Source organism: Eublepharis macularius, chromosome 4 (assembly GCF_028583425.1).
Source record: "Eublepharis macularius isolate TG4126 chromosome 4, MPM_Emac_v1.0, whole genome shotgun sequence".
Taxonomy (NCBI): domain Eukaryota; kingdom Metazoa; phylum Chordata; class Lepidosauria; order Squamata; family Eublepharidae; genus Eublepharis; species Eublepharis macularius.
This window is the reverse complement of record NC_072793.1, coordinates 45,626,722-45,647,784: the sequence shown is the minus strand read 5'-3', so window position 1 is coordinate 45,647,784 and position 21,063 is coordinate 45,626,722. Positions and strand designations below refer to the sequence as shown.

Below are 21,063 nucleotides of genomic sequence, written 5' to 3'. Positions count from 1 at the left end.
TACAGGGGAGGATACCAGGAAATGCAGATCAATAAGTATGAGGGCCCCAGGCTGTAAATAGCTTTAAAGGCAACAACCAGCACTTTGAATTGGGCCCAGAAGCAAAAAAAGATGCAATTGACTCAGCAGCACTGGAGTGATAAGTCCAAGCAGTTGACCCCAGACAGGAACCTTGACGCTGCATTTTATACTGATTGAAGCTTATAAGATGTCTTCAAGGCAGCCCCATATACAGCACATTACAGTAGTCTAGTCTGAAGTTACATTAGCATGAATCGGTATGGTTAGATTGTCAAAGTCTAAATAAGGGGTCAACTAATGATCTAGATGTAACTGAAAGAAGGTGCTCCTTGCAACAGTGCCAACCTTTACAAACATCTCTGTACAGCAGCATGATTTTGCAGATGCTTCCTCTAGCCGCTAAACAAAGCCTGCCTCATAAAGTTGCCGTACTAGCATCAAGAGATTCTTTTCCCCTCTCAAAAATGTATCCTGTAACCCTCTGTAAATTCTTCCAGAATCTCTCGGGATTCGCTCCTTGGACAAGAATATGTCAGCTGTAAAATACTCTGGGCTCTCTGAGTTACACTGCAGTGGTGCTGCCTCTGCCTCACAAATCAAGGGGGTGGCCAGCTTTTTCTGCCTCATTTGTGTGGCATGTTTCATTAGTAATCATGTGTCAGGCCTGACTGCTGTCTGAGGAAGTCCCTGTGTCATCTTACTATACTAGATCAACTCTTCCCTTCTCCTCTGTCCCCTCCTTACTGTATTCTGCTACCACAGAAAAATGGTTTTTAATATAGCTTCCTGACATTTAATTCTAACAAGAGTTTTGTGCAACTATCTTAAAAGAAACTCAGTTTGGTATTTCATACATCTCCAGGGCTGGATCTAGGGTTACCGGCGCCCAGGGCAACCCAAGTCCGGTCCCCGCGTGCATGCACAGTGCGTCCGTGCTCCTGGCGCTGCGTGATGATGTCATTTCTGTGACGTCATCACGCAGGGGCGGAGCGGGCCACCAGCGTGGCAAGCTGGCTGCCCTGGTGCACAGTGCTGAGGGGGTGGCCAGCTTGTCGCACGCTCCCTGTCCTGCAGGGCAGGCGAATGGCATGGGTGGCCTCCCCCCTCCGCTCAGCTGTGCGCACTGCCGCCAGTATGCTCCCGGCAGCTGGCAGCTGTGCCCGGCGCCCCCCCTTTGGCAGACTACCCCCCATGCGCCCCCGTCGATCTGGCCCTGCACATCTCTATCTATCCCCTCAGCTCTTTGAGAGGAAGATTGGGCTGGGAAAACATAAAGGACCAAGAAGTTACCTTCTAGCAACTGGACTTTCTCCAAATGATACATTTCACTTCTAACTACTTCAGCCCACATATGATAGACTGATTCCACCATTAACAACAACATTCCATTTATATACTGCCCTTCAGGACAACTTAACACCCACTCAGAGTGGTTTACAAAGTATGTTATTATCCCCACAACAAAACACCCTGTGAGGTGCGTGGGGCTGAGAGCTCTGGAGAGCTGTGACTGACTCGAGGTTAGACATGGGCACGAACAGCATTACGAACAGAAAAAACCCACAAACAGCCTAATCTGCTGTTCTTGAACAAGTTGTTCGTGAGGTCCCATCCTAAACGAACAGGTGGTCATTGCAAGCCTCGTTCGTTGCCTTCGGCAGTCATTGGTTAAACCAGACAGTCTGGTATCTGCAATCAATCCCCTTGGCAACTGGAGGCAGGGAGGGACTGAACTCTGTCTGAACTCCTTCTGGCTTTTCTTCTGGCTTTAACCCTTCAAAGTACTTCCAGCAGAGACTCCCGTTTTTGCCACTGTGAAGAGAAAATGACAGCCAACGGGAGACCAGTGGATCATGCCTTTCCCGGGGTGCAATCTCTCTGAAACTTGCGGGGTTTTCAGAGGACAGTCAGGACTACGTCCCCTGCAAATGTGGTAGGTATTGGACATTTGGAAGGTCACTTTTGTAACCCCTCAAACTAGCTGCCAGCAGACACTGCTGTTTTTGCCAGGACAGGGCCCCTTAAACTATCAGCTGGCAGGTAGCAGGGGGGAATCCCCCCCTGTGGCCTGCCAGCTGATAGTTTAAAGGGATGTTTAATGGGCCAGGTAAGTGGGTTTGAGGGGAGGGGGGGCTAAGTGGGGGTGGGTTGGGGGTGTGGGTGGTTCTGTCCCCCACAAACAACAAACATGTCCAGGAACAGTTCATGTTCGTCCATGTTTGTTGTTCTTTGTTTGTGGACGGCAACGAACGACGAACAGGGTGTTCAGTTTTTTTCCCATTTGTGCCCATGTCTACTTAAGGTCACCCAGCTGGTTTCAAGTGGAGGAGTGGGGAATCAAACCCGGTTCTGCAGATTAGAGTCCCGCTGCTCTTAACCACTACAACAAACTGGTGTTAGGCAACACCTTTCCACTTACCAGGCAGCAGTAACCATTGATTTAATATTGCACTGTAAACAGAGACTTTATTAGCATGGAGGCATTTCTGTCACTCCAGTGCGGCAGAAAGGAATTATGATCATATCCTACAAAGATAAGTGATCTGCAGCGGGGTGACTGATAATTCAAAACAATAGGCACATCAGAGATGCAATTTTAAGCACAGTCCAAGCTCTGGGGGAATGAGGAAGCTTGCTAGAAACCTCTGAGTCACAGCATGAAACGAGAAGAGCTGCTATTTACATGAATATCCCTAAAATCTGAAACGATGAAGGGGCAAAAGATTTATACGATCTGAAATATTTCATAATACATGCAGTAACAGTGGCAAGAATTTTATTAGCGTAGTATTGGAAATGACCAACAACACCCCAGAAAGAGGAACTAATAGCGAAGATAATGGAAAATGCAGAAATAGACAAACTAACTTCACTAATGAAAGGACAAATGGAAGAAGATTTTGCCCTCCCATAGACTCCCTTTTATAATTGGATTAAAAACAAACATAAAGATCTGACTGTAGTAAACATATGAAGGCAGTATTGTAACTATTACTAGTAATCACAGTTGAAGGATTTGTATTGTGAAATGATATGATATGTAGATAAGTAGAACGCTGATGCAAGCAGACGTATGATGTTCCTATTATCTTTTCTTTCCCCTTCACCTTCCCCTATTCCTATCTTCATGAGAAAGCTAATAAAATATTTATTAAAAAAAAAGAAAAGACGAAGGGGCAGTTCACAAATTTCTGTTTATCATTTGGTGGGTGCAGCATAAAATAGCGACTTGCATGTCTGAAAGAAGTGTCATAGACTAGAATCACAGATTATAGATGAGGAAGGGCTATTGCTCAGTGCACATTCTTGGTATGCAGAAATTCCCAACCTCCGTCCTTGGTATCTACAAGTAAGGTTTCTGGAGGCACAGCCTGAGATCTTGGGAGAGCCACTGCCAATAAGAAAAGGCAATACTGAGCTAGACAGGCTGATGGCTGACTCATGAGAAGGCAGCTTCATATGTTTACCATATCCAGAATTTTCAACTCATCACAAACACAGAGCTTTTCAATGGGATTGGGAACATTCACCTGTGTATTATCAAGAAACGAGAAATCAAGTGTAAACTTGGCAGAGAGTGGATGAAATATCTTTTTCCTGGATTTGGGATCAGTTCTACCACAGAGCACTTATAAGAGATGTTTGAGGTCCTTCTCAAGTCAAGCACATTTGCACAGTAACAACTAAATATGACAATGGGTACAAACAATGGTGACTGCTAATGTGTTGGCAGTTTATGACACATTTCTTACCTTAAAATTAAAAAAAAATTGGGTCCCTTTCATAAATTCACCAGCAAATCTCATCATACAACCTACAAGGGGCACAGCACTTCTGAGGAGGCAAAGCACACCTGGGCATCTGCCTGGAGTATGCATTTGAGGACTGTGCAAGGCAGCTAATTGCCTATTTTGCATGAAGCATGTGAAATTAAGTGCCCCACATTTATCTAATGGGCTTGCATGAAATCAGAGCAGCTTCTCACCATCTGTTTTGCCATGCAGTCAATCAGGAGGCTGCAGATGAGAGGTCACCTTGAAGCCTATCACACGAACACCAAAGAATCAAGTGAAATGGCTGGGGAAGTTGTCTTATGCATAATGTAAGCTGCAGCCAAGGTCAATATTTGAAAGGTTTCTGTCGGAAGGGAAAGTACATGCATTTTGCTATACAGCTGCTAGGTATGCAGAATGGTTTCTTCACACTTGTGTGTTCAAAAGCCTGTTTGCCAGACTTAGCTACAATTACCTCCCAGCTTTCATTTATGTGCCTCTGCCTTCCTCGTGCCAACATGGCCCTGCCTCATGGCTCTATTTTGAAAGAATTATGTTGTTATGCTTGGTGTTGTTTATAAAACCCCACTAGTGTCCATGGCACTTTATAAAGTATTACAAGCAAAATCTAAAGGTAATACTCAGAGGTAAAGTAAGGCTTATCATTAAGAGTTATCAATTGTAGTACTTTTTAATTATAAACATTTTAACACTGTATATTGTTAAACATAATAAAAATGGTTAGTGCAGCAAAAATGAAAAATGAAAATTAGAATATCAAATGTATTACTTACTCTCTTTTTGTGGGGGATCAGGGCAACTTGTAATTATTTTATAACTCTGCTTTCCCCTTCCCTTATGCCTTTTGAAGTATTTTGCCCTTCTTTTAAGAAGCTTAGAGCGGCATTTTTACTTTGCAACAGGTCTGCTTGAGAGACCGTGGCCATTTCCACATGGCTTACCTTGTTCTGGAAAACAGCAAAATCTCGCGCGAAATTGAGCAAGATGCTGTTATCGCGTCTTCTCACGCGATAACAGCGTCTTCTCGTGAGATTTCGCTGTTTTCTGGAACAAGGTAAGCCATGTGGAAACGGCCCTTGACTTGCCTAAGGCTACTCAGTGAATGTCCTAGCCATGTCTTAGCCATGATCTGCAAATGTGAATCTTCTCTCAGAGATGTGTACAGTACATTATATTTCCTTACAGTACATTACACTTCACATTATGTTGTCTTAAACACTGGCATTACTCACACCAAGCTTGAGATTCCTGTCAGGATAGTTCATGAGAAGAAATACAGTGTTCGTGTTCAGAGAGCTACTATGAGCACCATTAAAACATCACAGCTCCTACTTCTTGACAGCAGAGACATCACAGACATTTCTGATGATTCCCATTTCCCACCAGTTGGTTGGGTCTGCATTTGTCTCTGTGTCTGCACAGTAGGGGACGAGCAGCCTCGCAGGCACGCCAAAAAGCTTTACTGACGATGCAGCAGTGTGAGGATTGCTGTCCCTCAGGAGTTTCAGCTACAAAGCTCTGGTGGGGATTAAACTGAATGGAGTCATTTCAGTTTACCCTTCTGAGAGAAGATTACCTTGAGTCTCCTGCTCAGTTCTGGTCTCCCTCTCCCTTCTGCAAGGGACCTAGAAAAGAATTCTCAGTTTCTCTGCAGCAGAATTCAAACGACTCCATGCCCAGTCAAGGTAGCTGCACACCTGAGGGAATTATACTACTTAAAAGTGTGGGTAGTTCCCTCATGCCTTTAAATGCTATTTCAAGTGTCTGGGAGCCCTAAGTGGGCCAGGATTCCCAGATGCATGTACATTTCTAGGCTACATCTACTTGCCCTGTTACTCTGGCTGTCACTTCTGCTTAGATGTGCAGAAAAAGAGTGTACACTAAAGTGAGCTCAGAAGGATGGCATCATTGAGACCCCATGTCTTTACCACTCGGCCAGCTGAAGGAGCGGCTGTGTTAACACCATTTATAACTGGGCTGGACGGAAGTCCTTGGCTCCTAAAAGTTGAAGTTTTCATCCAGCAGAATGCAGCAAAAGAATCCACTAGTGCCTCTTCCTTGAGGCTGCTGCATCAATCAAAAGAGTTTTCAGCTAAACATTAGGAAGAACTTCCTGATAGTTAGAGCGGTCCCTCAGTGGAACAGGCATCCTCGGGAGGTGGTGGGCTGTCCTTCTTTGGAGGTTTTTAAGCAAAGGTTAGGTGGCCATCTGTCAGCAATGCTGAGTCTGTGAACCTAGGCAGATCATGAGACGGAGGGCAGGAAGGGTTACATCAGTGCTTAGTTCTCATTGCCCCTTCTTATATGCCCAGGGTAATGCCGATTACCACTTTGGGGTCAGGAAGCAATTTTCCCCAGGCCAGTTTGGCTAGGGATCCTGGAGGTGTTTTGCCATCTTCTGGGCATGGAGCAGGGGTCACTGTGTGTGTGTGTGGGGGGGGGGCAGGGGGAGAGGTAGTTGTGAATTTCCTGCATTATGCAGAGGATTGGACTAGATGACCCTGGAGGTCCCTTCCAACCCTAAGATTCTATGATCATTTGCTGGTCAGCACTTCAGATATCAAGCCCAAGGAACTGGCTGAGTAACGAAGGGGCCTGAGTGAGAACAGTGAGTTGCTGAGCAGATGTCTCTGGAGGCGTTGTGTGGGAGTAGGAGCATGTTCTTTATTTACACTTTAGTTTCCACACATATTTGGCATAGATTCTGCGCAGCTCTTCAGTCGATGCCATCTGTGCCTGTCACCTAGCAAGAGCAAGTGCTGCCACTTCAAACAGATGCAGGGCTGCCTCTTGCTGCTCATTCTGCTTTTGCTCCTTGCAGTTAGGGAGACTATTGCCCAAGCATATCTTTCCCCTTTCATATCTTCATCTGCTTAGACACTGCAGGGTTCAGGCAAGGCACATGGTTCCAATACCACAATGTGCTCCCCCGGGGAATAAAAATAAAAATAACTCAAGAAAAATGGAGCATTTTGCAGCTTTTCTCTGCACCCTCGTTCTGTGCCTTTCTAGAACTGCTACCCTGATGAAGTCATAGTCAAAAGAGGAGGATTGTGAATTTAGATAAAGCGCATGCCGTTCTGGCTGCTTGATGATACACCCCTGCATATTGTAGGGCTGTCCGTGTCGAGAGGGTGCAAGCTGCAAATGACAAGACCCAGGTTTCCCAGCATGTCAACACGTGTGATCTGACATCACCAACTGCTTCTGGCTTTCCTTCCTCCACAAGTGGCAGCTAATGAGGTGCAATGGAGATAAGGAAAAATGTTTGATGTCACATTTCCTCGCTAGATCTTATGTAGGCAGGAGGGGGAACAAGCCATGCATCTCTTGCAACTTCACCTGAGTATGAAAACTCAGGGGCAACTACACCTAAGGCTGGAGTTCGGCAAGACTGGGTGTTGTCTTTTGGCCCTTTTGACCTGCATTTTGCCTCTCTTTTTTCCTTCCCAGCACTTAAAATCATCTCACGGAGGGGAGGCATTTTCAATCGGGAAAATGGAAGGGAGTGAGAGTTAACCCCTCGTTCTCCAGCACCACAGCCCCATCCATATTGCCCCCCCCCGCCTTGCGCGGCTGCTTTCTGCAGCCAAACTAGAGTTAAGTTCATTAGCGTTAAGTCCATTCATGCATCTTCAGCATGAGAGGTAGTTTGGACCTCTCCGGTTAGGTGTCTAAGGCCGTGCTTATAAAATACAGCACAAATTGCTGGGGAAACGGATGGAAAAAAGACTGTCTTTTTGAGTTATGTGGCTCAGCAAGCACAGCATTCAAAGACCCCTTCTGCTCTTGGAAGGTCCAATGAATAGGGAAGGGGATCCAGCAGCAGCAGAGCTGGCAAGAAATCTGAAGCAGAACAACAGAGAGTGCAGCAGAACAGCAGCCATGCAGTGAGCCTTGAAACCAGGATTCACTTTGAACTACAAAAGGATGCAATGAGCAGAGCAGCTGAAGCTATTGCTGTGTAAAGGAGGCCCTGTCAAGAGTTGCCAAGATAAGGCCTATGGGGATGAAAGGGCTGCTGGATGTCAAAAGCTTCATGTTCAGTGTGATGCAAAGTGATATTTGAATATATCACCTAAAGCACAGATTCCCAATTTGATATGCATATTATTGTGCAGAATGATTCTACAGAAATCTCTAATATTAAAATTTCATCTTATCTTCTGCCCAGCTGGAGCACAGTTCTGGTATTTAAAAGAGGTTCTCCGAGCCACTCTGTGAATTTGTAGAGGCCTTTCTTTCTGCAATCTTAATTGACTTTTTTCTGACTTTGCTGAAGTATTGCATAAATATTTCAGGGGCAAAAAAATTTATTTACTCATTTTGGATTAGAAACGTTGTAATTGGGTCATTTCCTTTCATAGCTGCTTATAGAAGGGTTAGATATATTTTAAGTTTCCTTTGATCCTAATAATTTTGAATAGAGCTCTAAAGCAAAGAGCATTTTAGACTAAATGGACACAAAATCCTGGAAAAGATGCTGTAGAATGGGGTGGTGGTGGAGAGTGCCCTCCAGTCACAGCTGACTTACGGTGAACATTGGTGAGGTTTTGCCTGCCTCTGCAACCCTGGTCATCATTGGAGGTCTCCCATCCAATTACTAACTAAGGCTGACCCTGCTTAGTTTCTGAGATCTGACGAGATCAAGCTCACCTGAGATATGCAGGTCAGGGCATAGAATGGGGAGTCATTATCATATATTGTTGGGTCCTAAATGAAATACTTCTAGTGTGATATAAAAGCAACTATCTTCCTATGCCACTTATAGGAGAGTTTTTTGAGCAGCCTGGACATCCTGCTAGTGGGGCATACAGTGTTTTATATTGGTTTTTAATATGATTTTAATTTATTTTATATGTTAATTTAATGTTTACTGCTTTATCTGTCCTGCCTGCTTTTCTTCTCTAAGAGCACAGGATGCTGGGGAAAATATACAGCATCCCTGGTAGAAGCTGATGCTTAATTAAATGCTTTGGAAAATGTGCATCCTATAGAATCCAGTTGAAAGCGCTGATCAGAATGTATAGATTTTTTGCTAATACCCACAGAAAAGAGGTGAAAAAAATCCCAACACTGGAAAGAATACTGAGAGCGAATATATCCAGATTGGGTGATTAGTGTTCTATAGCAACAATAATCCATGGTGAAAATAAAAGAAAGCATCACTCCTTCCACTGAGGCAAGTGGGTGTTTGCATTGAATGGACAGTGTGCTTTTCAGCAGTGCTTTATTTTTAAGTGTTCTCTATCATGTTCTTATTCAGGAACAGGGCAAGGATAGAAAACAAAACCTGACATTAATACACAACTAAAATTAAAACGCTGATTAAAAATAATAATCCAAAAATATCAAACTTCCTTCCTATCCAATACTATGTTATAGAAAAATACTTGATGTAGCCAATAATTTTTAAGTGAATTTAAGGCACAAACATTTTTGGCCATGGACACACTTTATATGATATAGTCCTGAGCATCTGACATTTGGCGGAGACCACAGGTCTAGTCTCTGCCCAAGGACCTACTTACATATCTATGCACACACGTACTGGATCAGTGTCCACAATCCATACAACAGCATCCTACAAGCACAGATCTGATATAGAACAGAAAGGTGTAGCAAATAGCATTATGATCTGAGCTCTAGTGCTAGATGGACAGGGAGGAGCTGACCATGTAAGGGCATTTTAAAGCTTTTGAAGGTACAGCAAAACTAAGCTCCAGGACCTCCTCTCAGTATCAGCGCTGAAACCCTTGAAATACCTTGTGATTAAATAAAAGATACTGCCTTTGAGCATCTGTAGAGTACTTTCCCGTCACCAATGGGTTATCATCACACCTAGCTAAATGGGATTACAGAGAGAGTTCTCTGATCAGGGCCATGACTTCCAGAGACTCAAACGGCTCTTCATTTTAAAAATAAGGACTGCCGCTTCTGCTATGCTGTGCTGCAACAGCATTGCTCATCTGAGCCATGCCTTCTGAAAGTGCCATTGTGCAAATGGGTAAGATTGGCAACTGCCTGCCCATGTGCATTCTCTATGGTGGCTATGGAACAGGCTGCCTGAAGAGGTCAGGAAGGCTCCCACACTTCTAACACTTCACAGCATGTGCAAAACAGAAGTGTTCAGTAGGGCATTTTCATAAAGGGAGGAGTGCACCATTATAATGGAACAGGAATGAAATCTACTGCACTGAATCCACTGCAGTGATTATTCTAGGCGTCATCTTGCCTTTACTGCATCGTCTTCTACTGTTGTAATTCCACTACACCTTGCCTAAACAGTTGTGGTTTGCATTGTCTACTAATTCTGTAATCCTAGTCCAATTGGCATTGTTCACTGAACATTTTTATGTTGCATGATTTCATTTTTTTTAAATTCTGTTATCCATCTCGAGTCTCAGCAAAAAAAGTAAATTAATAAAAACAAAATACTTTTGGAAAAACAACTGTGTATATAAAGTAGGGCACCTAAAATGATTCTGAAATAGAGAAATTGGAAAGAGAGAAACAGGTAAAGGAAGTGTCTGTGTGGGGAACCAACTGAGAAAAGAGAGCAGAAACAGACAAAGATGGGTTACAAAAACACACTCAAAAATAACTAACCAGGGAGTGTGTCATGTGTGCGCACACCCATGCCATTCATGTATTCTTTGATCTACTGTAAGGATCTCTCTATTCTAATGTATTGATCTCATGCCATGAGCTTTGTAATGTAGCCACATAATCATGCGATTCTTGGCCTGCCTGAAAATGAAAATACTAATGCTGATTTCACAGAGAAGTTAACCAGCCTGTTATCTCTGAAAATATGCGGTGCTGGCCTTGCAGCTGGTTCCAGAAATGTAGCCATTTCCCAGGGGAGAGAGAAAGTCTTTGATTCTTTTGTAATCTTCTGTTGTTGCTATCCAGACTAAGCTATTGTGTTCTCATGCATCTTCGCACCTAAATGCAAACTGCTCCAAGGGAGGGGGAATTGTACTCCCTAGATCAATAGTGCCTTTGCTTGTATACTCATTCCTGCCAACCTTTCCCATCTATGGATGTACCCATGAACTTAATGGATCTCTGAATAAAGACCTTTTCAGTGCTTGCTGTGAGGGGTCTGGGGGTTTATCTGCCATGGACTGCCATCCTTAGAACTGACAGAGTGACAGAGGCCAAAACTACATGATTGTTTGTCCATGAATTGGATCAGCCAGCAGTATGAATATGAGCCAGCCAGCAGCAGCAGTGAACATAGTTCCCCAAACGCCACATCACCTGATTTGGATCAGGATCACAGTATGAGGGGAAGGAGCTTCAGTCTCTTTCTCCACACCATTTTCTCAACCTGAAATGGCCTCAGTCAGGAGCACTTTTTGCCCATTACAGGGCTGCATAGTCACTGAATAATGCACATGCAGCCCCCTCCATGGTGCAAAAGTCACCCTCTGGGGCTATTTTGGGCTGGGGAAATGGTACGAGGACAGGGTGAAGTCATCCCTCCCCCCCATCAAGGTATCAATCCAAATTAGTCCCTGCAGTGCTTGGGTAAATCTTCCATCTAAGACCACCACTTCTTCTGAGGCTGCCCTCGGTCATCGGCTATGCCCGTATACGGACTCCCAATATTTGTTTAAATAGCCTGCTCCTGGACTATTTTAATGATTTTTTAAAAATTATTATTGATTTTATGTTTTTGTGATTTTAATGTATTTTTTAATGTTGTTAGCTGCCCTGAGCCCATCTGTGGGGCTCAGGGCGGCTAAAACAAACAAACAAACAAACAAACAAACAAACAAACAAACAAACAAACAAACAAACAAACAAACAAACAAACAAACAAACAAACAAACAAACAAACAAACAAACAAACAAACAAGTTCCTCGCAGCTGCTGTCTGGCTACAGGCAATGTGAGTTGGGGAAACCCCTGTCTGCTTCATGGGCAAATGTCTTGTGTAGTTTGGGCACCCACTATTCTTTCTCAAAATTCTAAAAGTGTCTATACGTTGTACCCAAATTGTGTGTGTCCGGTTATCTTAGCCAATTAAGAGAAATGAATACACACAGAGAATGAAGTCTAATGAAGGATGTTGTAAAGAAAAGCCAGATATATTTGCAAATATAGGACACCCTACTACTAGGTGAGCTCTGAGTGTGTCACCAGAACAAAGGAGTACATGCTATTTTAAAGGTACATTACATCACATTGGAGAAACGAAAGTCACACTTAAGGCAAAGCATCTGACTTCTTTCACATCTTTGGATTGGCTATTGTCCGTTTTTCAAACTTAGTCTCGCAACAGAACATCTGCAATTTTATCCCTGTTCATACCTTCTTCTTATCAGCTTCCCCATATATGGTCACGCTACCCTCACTTTTCCTTATCTCTGTTTCTGCAGGTGGGTCTAAGGAATGTCCATTTATCTATCCTTCCTGAAGGCCAAAAGTTCTCATTTTCCGGTGTGCAGCCAGAAAGGCCCAAGGAGCCAGAGGGGCCCAGGCAGGGACCAGTTACTTTAAAACATGCACAAAGAATATATTTCATGTCTCTTTTTCTATACTCGTGTGATTTCATGATTGATCTAAAAAATTCGCTAATCTTTCATATAGGCTCAACAAAGTTGGAGAGCCTTTAACTCTTCACATGTCATCTTCTAGAAAGGAGCTGACTGACAAACATACGTCTATGATCTCAGATCTTGATAATTATCATGGTATTTCTTTTTATTAAACCGGTAACAATGCATATACTTTTTGTGACTCATACTCTGCTCTTCATATCAAATGTAAACAGCTCTCTTGGATATTTGTCTTTGTTAAATACTTTTAAAAAGCACTTGGACTCTCAGCCGCTCTGTACTATTTGTCTTGATGAAATCTTAATTTTCAGCTTCACTCACAAGTACACAAGGTGCCTCTCTGCATCTAGCACCTCTAGAAACCTGTGCACCTTTGACCTGACACGTCTTTCACAAAGTGCTGCTGCTTTCTGATAAGTCCAATGTGTGACTGCTTGTACGTGCATAAACACTTGCCCCTTGGCCCACAGGGCTGAGCCAGGATGACCTAATTATTATTACGGTAGCAGTAGTTGGATGGGTCAGGTGGAATGCAATCCCCTTGCTAATTAATCATCTGTGTGTCAGAAATTCACACACAATTGAGTGCAATCAAATCTCAGCAGTCAGACTTCTCTTCTCCCAGGGAATCAGCTACACTCAAGGCTGAGGTCTATTGAGCTTCTTGAAACCTGGCTTTTGATTGCTTACTAGACAAAATTGTCCTCCTGTAACTGCCTCGGAGCATAACACAAGAACTCCTGCAGAAGTTCTTAACGTGTTTCTTTAAAATAATGAAACTGGCTTCCAAGACTGAACTGTGCTTCTCTTTGCAGGGGCACATGCACATGAAGTACCATCCCACTCTCCTAGCTTGTGGAGCAGGTGTGTGTAGAGATGATGTGGAAAACATCCGAGACTATTCTAGAAGCATTTCCAGTGCCTTATTTAGGGCAGCCAATGGGAGGCAAACATTCCTGGACTATTTAAATCTGGAAGTCCACCTCTGTTGGGGTTTGAATATGGCACCCTCCCTCTCATAGGTTTACCCAGTTCCTGTTTGGAGATAAGAATCAGTACAAAGCTGGAGCCCACAAGCAAGAATTCTTATATGCATGGACCACAAGTGAGAATTATTCTGGGAATGAATACTGGAAACAAAGTACCAAGAATCTTGGTGAGCAATGTGGCAGGAGTGGAATAGGGGGAATGGTCCACCCAGGAGTTTGGGTAGAAGGCCCCTTGCTTCAGTAGCCTCCCTCTGGGCAGCTCAACCCAGTGTAATGAGGAATAATACTAATGACTAGGCCATGTTGAAGTCACACTGATGTAGGAAGAGGTGGTTGGATAAGCCTACCTTTAGCATCGGCACATTGGAGGAGTGGAGTTCAGAGTTGGAGTCAATGGCACTTATATCCACTAAAAAGAAAGTTGTAGCCTGTTGTCCAAAATAAATGCTACCTGTTTCGTTCCTGTTTCATATACAAACACACATGTATTAGGTCAGGGGGAATAGTCTTCAGTGGTAGAGAGTAATCCTTGGATACTGCACTGTTCCCTCGCGTTATTCATCTTTGTGTCTTTTCAGGCATAATTTGGGCACGGAGGCCACAACTGCACCAACAGTAATGATGGTGTGGATTTTACCACTGATTTCCAGGCAGGGCAATAGGCTTTTCTGTATTGTTTTATCTTTTGTTTCCAAATAGCATTAAACTTTTTTGCTTCTTTAACCACCATAGCACTTGGAGTTGGTATTAGAGAATTATGAACAGGGTGGGGGTGGGTGGGGAATGCTTTTTCTGAAGTGCTATAGGATTGCACCGTGAACTTCCTTCATACCGTCAGAAAACCCATTCAATACATTCTCTGACAATTCAGATACTGTTTTGTGGACTGGGTGAATAAGGGGGATTGATATTCACAAAATGCTCCGAAACAGCCTATTTCTCTCTGGTTTTTCAGTTCAGGTCTGGCTCATGTGGATGTTTGCAGAAAGCTTTCACTGGAGCAGTAGATAACATTGCTCTCTCTGCATACTAATTTGTACTTTTGTGCTAAAAAAGCTTACCAGCCAATCAGTGAGTGAGCCCACACTTTATGACTCAGTTGCCCCACCCTCCTTAAACTGTAGGTACGTGACTGACATCTCAATATAGGGCAGTCCAAACATGTTTGTGAAATTGTTCCTCGCTTGCTTACATACAGCAAACAGTATAATTATATCATCATGAACTTCTATGGCCTGTAAAGAGCCTAAATCAAATGGGTATGGTATTACAAGCTATACAAAGGATATCCTTTGTGAGTATGTCTTGAAGACCCCTTAACTGATGGGTGCTGAAGAAGAAAAGCACTGTAATTCTTGATCATGGGGCAGGCCACCCATATTGCTTATTTTCTATGAAATGTAATAAGAGGAGTAAGATTTAGTACTGTTCCTCGCCCCATTATAAAATGCTTGCTAATGATTGAAAGCTAGTGCGGAGTGTGCAGATGGGAAAAATACAGACCAGTTGGAGTCCGTGTTTTCAGTGTTTATCTCTATGTCTGCTTGAAAGCAAACAGATACAGAGCAGTCTGATGCAGAGCTGACAGAATGTACTTCAATGGGTCTCCTCAGAATGGTCCCGACTCCCAAATGCCTTTTAGTGCTAAATATTCTCCATATTAATTTCTCCATTCATTCATTTCGCTTATCAAAAAAGGTGATTTTGAATTTCCCTGGTATATTTGGATCCCAAATCAAATCTGAGAACATGTCTCAATTCCAACTGTGACATTTTGGTGGATTTTGAAAATTTTGCAAATGTTTGTTTCAGCCCTATTCTGCTACCAAGCGAAATTTAGGGACCTGAAATGGATAAATGAGTAGAGGGAAGAAAAGAGAAAGGAAGAAATAAAAGAAAAAGGAGGAGTGAGTAGGAAAGAAACATAAAGAGGACAGGCTCTTGGAGCTTGCCCCCTTCTCTTGTTGTTCATATGCACTGATTTGAACACCCTGTCAGCCCTGTGTACACTTGTATTTCTTTATATGTGTATTAAGTAATTCTCATGTTTCATTCAATGCATGTACAGTTGAACATGCAATGGAAACTACACTTTTATCCAGGTACTGGTCCCTGGTTTCATTTGTAAAGTGAATACATGTTAATTCTTTCTTGCAAACAGGTGTGCACGTGTACATGGAGGATGTACATACATAAACTGAGACATGTGAACAGGGCTTTTGAATGCAGAAAATGCGTGTTCAGGCTGCTTCCCCCACACTTAGTATACTTCATCTCTCTTTGCCCTTCTTTAGGTTGAATGCTTTTGGGAAACTACTGGAGGTTGGGGAAGACACAGTCTAGTAGTCCTTTGTCAGATATTTCTCAGACTCCTTTCTGTTTGAGTCAGTCTTCAGAATGTCCCTCATGAACTTCCTTCAAGAGTTTTTCGCCTCCTGTCCTGATCCTGAGATGAGGTGAGGTCAGCCTTCAGTTGCTCCACTTCATCTCCCTCTCTTCCAAATGTGAATCCCTGCAGCCAGCTTTCTGCCTTCACATTTCTTCCAGGGTAAATAAAAAAATCCTGTTGTTCGTGCTCGGAAGACAGCACAAACGAGAGCCAGGGACGCATGTGATCCATAGTGGAACATACATATGTCCAGGTCCAGTTATCCATTTCTGCTGAGCACTAGAAATTCCACAGAAATTTCTGGATATGAAAATATACACACACTCCCTTCAAGACAGTCAGAGATACAATCACAAGTCTCTCACATTGATGCTTGTTGGGTTTTGTCATGAACAGACAGAAACACACACATAAATCTGTCAATAGAAGACATTTTAAAAAGCTTCCATGAATACAATTGTCGTATCAGCCCACAGGTAACAGCAGTTCAGATTTACTAAAATGTTTTTTATTGAGAAGAAACAGTGTTTGATGAGATTTCTAAAAGGGTTTAGATAAGAGGTGTTTAGAGACTTAATGCCTTTGCCAAACAGTTGTGATTTTGCCATGTCTATACAGCAAGGAGTATTCTAGAAAGGGACAAAGCCTGAGATATGTAAGGTGTAATCTGACTGGTGAATAGTCAGTTTTGTATGCAGTGCCAAATGACATTTGCTCCTCCAAATTCTCCTCTAATAGTTCTGATGTTGAGCATTCAACATATATTCTTCAATTATCCAGATAGTCTCTGCAAGTGCATTCTCACCTAGTGGTACTGAAAGTGAGCCACTTTGGATGATTTGGTGACAATGAGAGCGGTTTTTGGTTCATTGATATTTGAGTGTTTGATAGTTGACATACAATGGCCGTCGTCACACGGGCCCTTATTTCGTCAGTTTTGCACTAGAAATCGTTTTTTCTGTTATCGTTATTAGAACGGATTCTCCCATCTTTTGACGACTGCTTGTGCTTCCAGTCAGTCACATAAGGGAAAAGTGCAATTTGACAGTCAGTCAAAGTGCCTCCAGAAACGGGGCCCTAAAAATCCCACCCCCTTTAAAAAAAAATTTTCCGCATATTTGCGTTATATCACTCTTCTATTATAATGTTGTGCTGGGCCAACCCAAAAACCAACCGTGATAGGTAGCAGAGGTTTCCCACCCATGGCAGAATAGCGCTATAGTGCTATAGCGCTATAAGGCTGACATTTTTTTAAAAAAAATTACTTTGAGGCTTAATTGCGGTTTGCACTGGGGCTTGTGGGAGTGTAGGGCAGGAGAATCAGTGTTAGGTGAGACAGATGATCAGGGAGAGTGAGCGTTTTGGTGTTGCAAAGCGTTCATAGTCGATCCAGGGAATTCACATGGAAGTCGATAAAGACGACATAAATAGTCACAAAGTGTGAATTGGGGAGAATGGTGAAATCGCAAGAGAGCTGGAATAAGGTGAGAATTCAGCAGGTGATGGCGCTAGTTTGGTGCTAAATTTATGGCCGTGTGACGATGGCCAATGATATTTACTATTTGACAGTATTTGGTGTAAAAATATTTGGTGTAAAAAGTATTAATATTTGACAATGCAAGAACATGAAAACTGGGTTTTAGCCTGACCCAAAACTAAGAGAGTCTATAATTGGTCCAATCCACACACTTCTCAAGTGTCCCTGCTCAAAGCAGCATATCACTGAAGTTAGAATAGAAGCTTCATTCTGGCTTCAAAAATAGCTTGGGCCCTATCTCATCCACCCTTCACATACTACTACTTTCTGTTTTTTACTGTACCATAGCCGTAAAAAGCGAAGTTGTGTCTTTGAGGTGAATTGTTATTTTTTAAAGGGTCCTAAAATCTTAGCCTCCCACTTGTCCAATTTACTTCAGATATAAGGCAAATATTTGGCCTTGCTGCCAAATGCAACCAACCAATTTTGTAGCTAGCATTACCTCTTTTGTAGGTTTTGATGGAAAGGACACAAAACGGGGTTACTGTGTTAGTGAAAATTACCTGTTGATTTAGCTACGGGGTGACTGTTGCCAATGCTCAGCAATAAAAGAGATAATTTAGCAAAGTGCCAAGATAACCTTTTCAAGGCTGTTTTGTTCTCTCAAGCCATGGTGCTACAGAGACTCAAAATACAATACTGTTTTCATGTACAATTATCTCACAGTTCTTCGTCAGCGACAATGCCACTACAAAGCTAGTTAATAAATGCCAGCCTAGAAAAAGAAACATCCAGAGAGAGTGCATAGGAAAAAAAAAGAGACGCATTCGCATGGTACTATTTCCCCAAAATGGAAACGCTGACATTGCCAATTGCATATTAGGAGTGTTGCAGGTACAATGCTGAGACAAGAATAGGTCTTAGGCTACCAAAGAAATATGGCAGAAGGACAGAGGAAGCTAGTAAGGAGAACCAGACTCAAAGTCAACAAAGACCTAAAACTTTTGTAAAAGGTGTGAAATAAACCTCTGAACTAAACAACGAAGTTGACAGGAAGCCATAGAAAGTCTGAGGGAAGAGTGTGCTTTGATTTGTAGGTAATTTTCTTTTCTTTTTTACTTTATGAGAAACAGGCAAGAGCATCTTCCTGTCTTTAGAAGCAGAGAGTGTAAAATGCCTGAGAGAAAACAAGCTGCAGTAGGTTGATGCTAAAGGCAGGAAGTGACAGGCTAAAGGCCTCCATCGTAGTCATCTGAGGAATAGCAGAGATTAGAACCACCTGGATATATATGGGGTTTCAATCACATGTTCAGTTGTACATGTGTTGCATATAACACAAGAATAATGAAAAATCAAGCATATATTCTACTCAGACTGTATGTGCATTCATTGTAACTTGTGACGAGGGATGACTTAGAAAGGGGAGGCACTGTAATGAGAAACACCAGCCCCCAGACTCACCTTTGGGCCCAGGTTGCAGGCCGTGCAAGGAAGGAGGGTGGGGAGGGCATTGTGGCCATCATGTTGCAGCCAGGGGGGGAAGCGTGGAGGGCCTGGGAGACTCAGTCCGCACACATCCACTGCAAGCCCTGGTCGGGGGGAGCTGGCCCCCGCCCCTCAGCACTTGGCTCTTGGACTGGTCCTCCCTTTTGTCACAGCTGTGGAGTGAGCAGATGGATTGGGCATTGGGCACCAATCGGTTTAAGGAGAAAACGGGGCCCGCAAGCTCAGTTTCTCTATTATGGGGATCCCCTTAAGGGGTCTGGGGAGTGAGGCATGGCAAGTGCATGCCCAGCGGGGGCTGTCAGATCCACCTCCCTCCCAGGTGGCAGGGGACCCACACAGGGGTATACACCCACGTCACATCCCACTGGCTGGCATCCCATGGTTCCCTACCTCAGCAGCTGTCTAAGAGGGTGTGGGGCAGGCGGGTCAGCTGATGCTTGGATCTGTGCCCTATGCCACGCCAACGCCCTGTGAGCTGTAATATTAATAAAGTTGTGGTCTCTTTCAACTCCAGCACTGTTCTCTGTTGTGTTTTTGTCGCTTTGCTCCCCCTCACCTGGTCTCCTCCCCCAACAAATTAATGTATTGAATTATTTATTGATGCAGCTGAGGTGATGATGCATGGTTGTATGTATATATAGTACACAACGTTTGATATATTACAGTTTATTATACAATAATTACATGTGATTGAATTGTATAAGTGTTGATTCTTTATTGTTGACGTTAGGCTTCACGAAATTTTTTTGGGCTTCTTATATTCTGCCTGTCATTTTTTCCCTACTGGAGATAAAACCAGCTGGAAGAGGTCAGTATTGAGGCCCTGCCCCCCTTGTCAGTATTCCTCCCCCCACCCCCAGCTACTTAGAGGTGCTAAATTAAATCCCATTCAGGAATCACTGGTATCACGTGTAGTGTGGCCCTGGAAATAGTACCTGCAGAGGAAGTCAGGGATGCAGACATGTTTTCTATAAATAAAGATACACAGAAAAATTCTCTGTTTTCTGTGAATGAGAAACTGGGTCATATTTATAATTGACCATAATTACGAATATGACCCTACATGCAATCATATCAATAGAACACATATGTCACCTGCATCACATCATGAAATATTCTATTGATATTTGTCTGTTTTTTATGCCAACAGAAGAATTACTGGCAGAAAGAGGGAAGTTACAGCTTCTGTAACTTTTCCCTTCACTTGCTTATTGTCTTACCATTAGAAGGTGTCTGGTTTGCGCTGCTTAATATCAGGTGATTATAATTTGGCTCTTGGTCATCTGAAATTCACAGAAAAAAAGAAGAAAATGCCCTTTTAGGAATTGCTCAGAAAGGCTCTGCAGACCTGAGGGTAATAATTATAATTCACATTATTCATGGGAAATCTCTGCGTGATTAAGGGGAAGAAAACGCTTAACAAAGAAAAAATGCCTTTCATGTTACTCTCTTAAAAATTCAGATGCCAGAGAAAACTTGTTAATGAATGACAGCACCCATGCTGCCGCAGCCACAAATAAGATATTCAGCAACCTAAGAAGCACATCTAAAGCATAAGATTTCAGCAATCAGCCTAGGAACTAGGGAGGTTGTGGGCTTCTATAATTCATACTGCAAATGTTCATACGGTAATTCAATTATGGCAAATGGTTATTTGTATGGAAAAGGTACCTCTGAGCATGTTACATGGAAGCTCCTTTAAATGGATCTACAAGGCAAACTACTGGTGGGCAGTAGCTCCACCATGTGGATCCCATTACCAGTTAATTTTATTTCCATTATTGATGGAAGTATGGCACGATTACTTGATCAGCATGAAAATGGCTCACCAAGTGGTGACAGCCACCGCAGGCAACAATTTAAAGTAGCTTTTCAGTATGTACATAATACATAGTATGTATCTACAGTTACATACACTGACACAGAACATTGCAAACAATTGATTTAGCAACAAGTTCACCACAAACGTATCCAAATTATAAGGAAAACCCAAGAAAGTGATGGGCACATGAAGATGGCAGCTGCTCTATTCCGAGAAGCTCTACAGTATAGCATGAAGCTAGAATAATCACAAGAAACATTTCTGAAAAAGACAGGTACATTTCCTTTTGGAACTCCCACAAATGGACCGGGAGGAACTATATAAACTATGCAAAGTCTCAGCTCCCACAAAGAACATTAGATGTTGGCAAGACAACCGATTCCTGTATTGTTCAGGTCACACTACTCACTACCAACTAAAATGTTGATGAAAAATAATATGGACAAATTACAGTGGGACATTATTACAGATAGTAGTAGGAGTAGGCTCTAAGTA

At 42.8% G+C, this 21,063-nt stretch overlaps 1 protein-coding gene across 1 annotated transcript in view; it reads right to left on the bottom strand.

Annotated features, from left to right (window-relative positions):
- The window catches only part of LOC129326872 (protein shisa-6-like), a 367,308-nt gene that overhangs the window by 5,599 nt on the left and 340,646 nt on the right, over positions 1-21,063 (bottom strand). Inside the window, exon 4 of the mRNA XM_054975176.1 lies at positions 19,967-20,029. Coding sequence (XP_054831151.1) covers positions 19,967-20,029 — 63 coding nt within the window. The remainder of the gene's footprint in view (positions 1-19,966; positions 20,030-21,063) is intronic.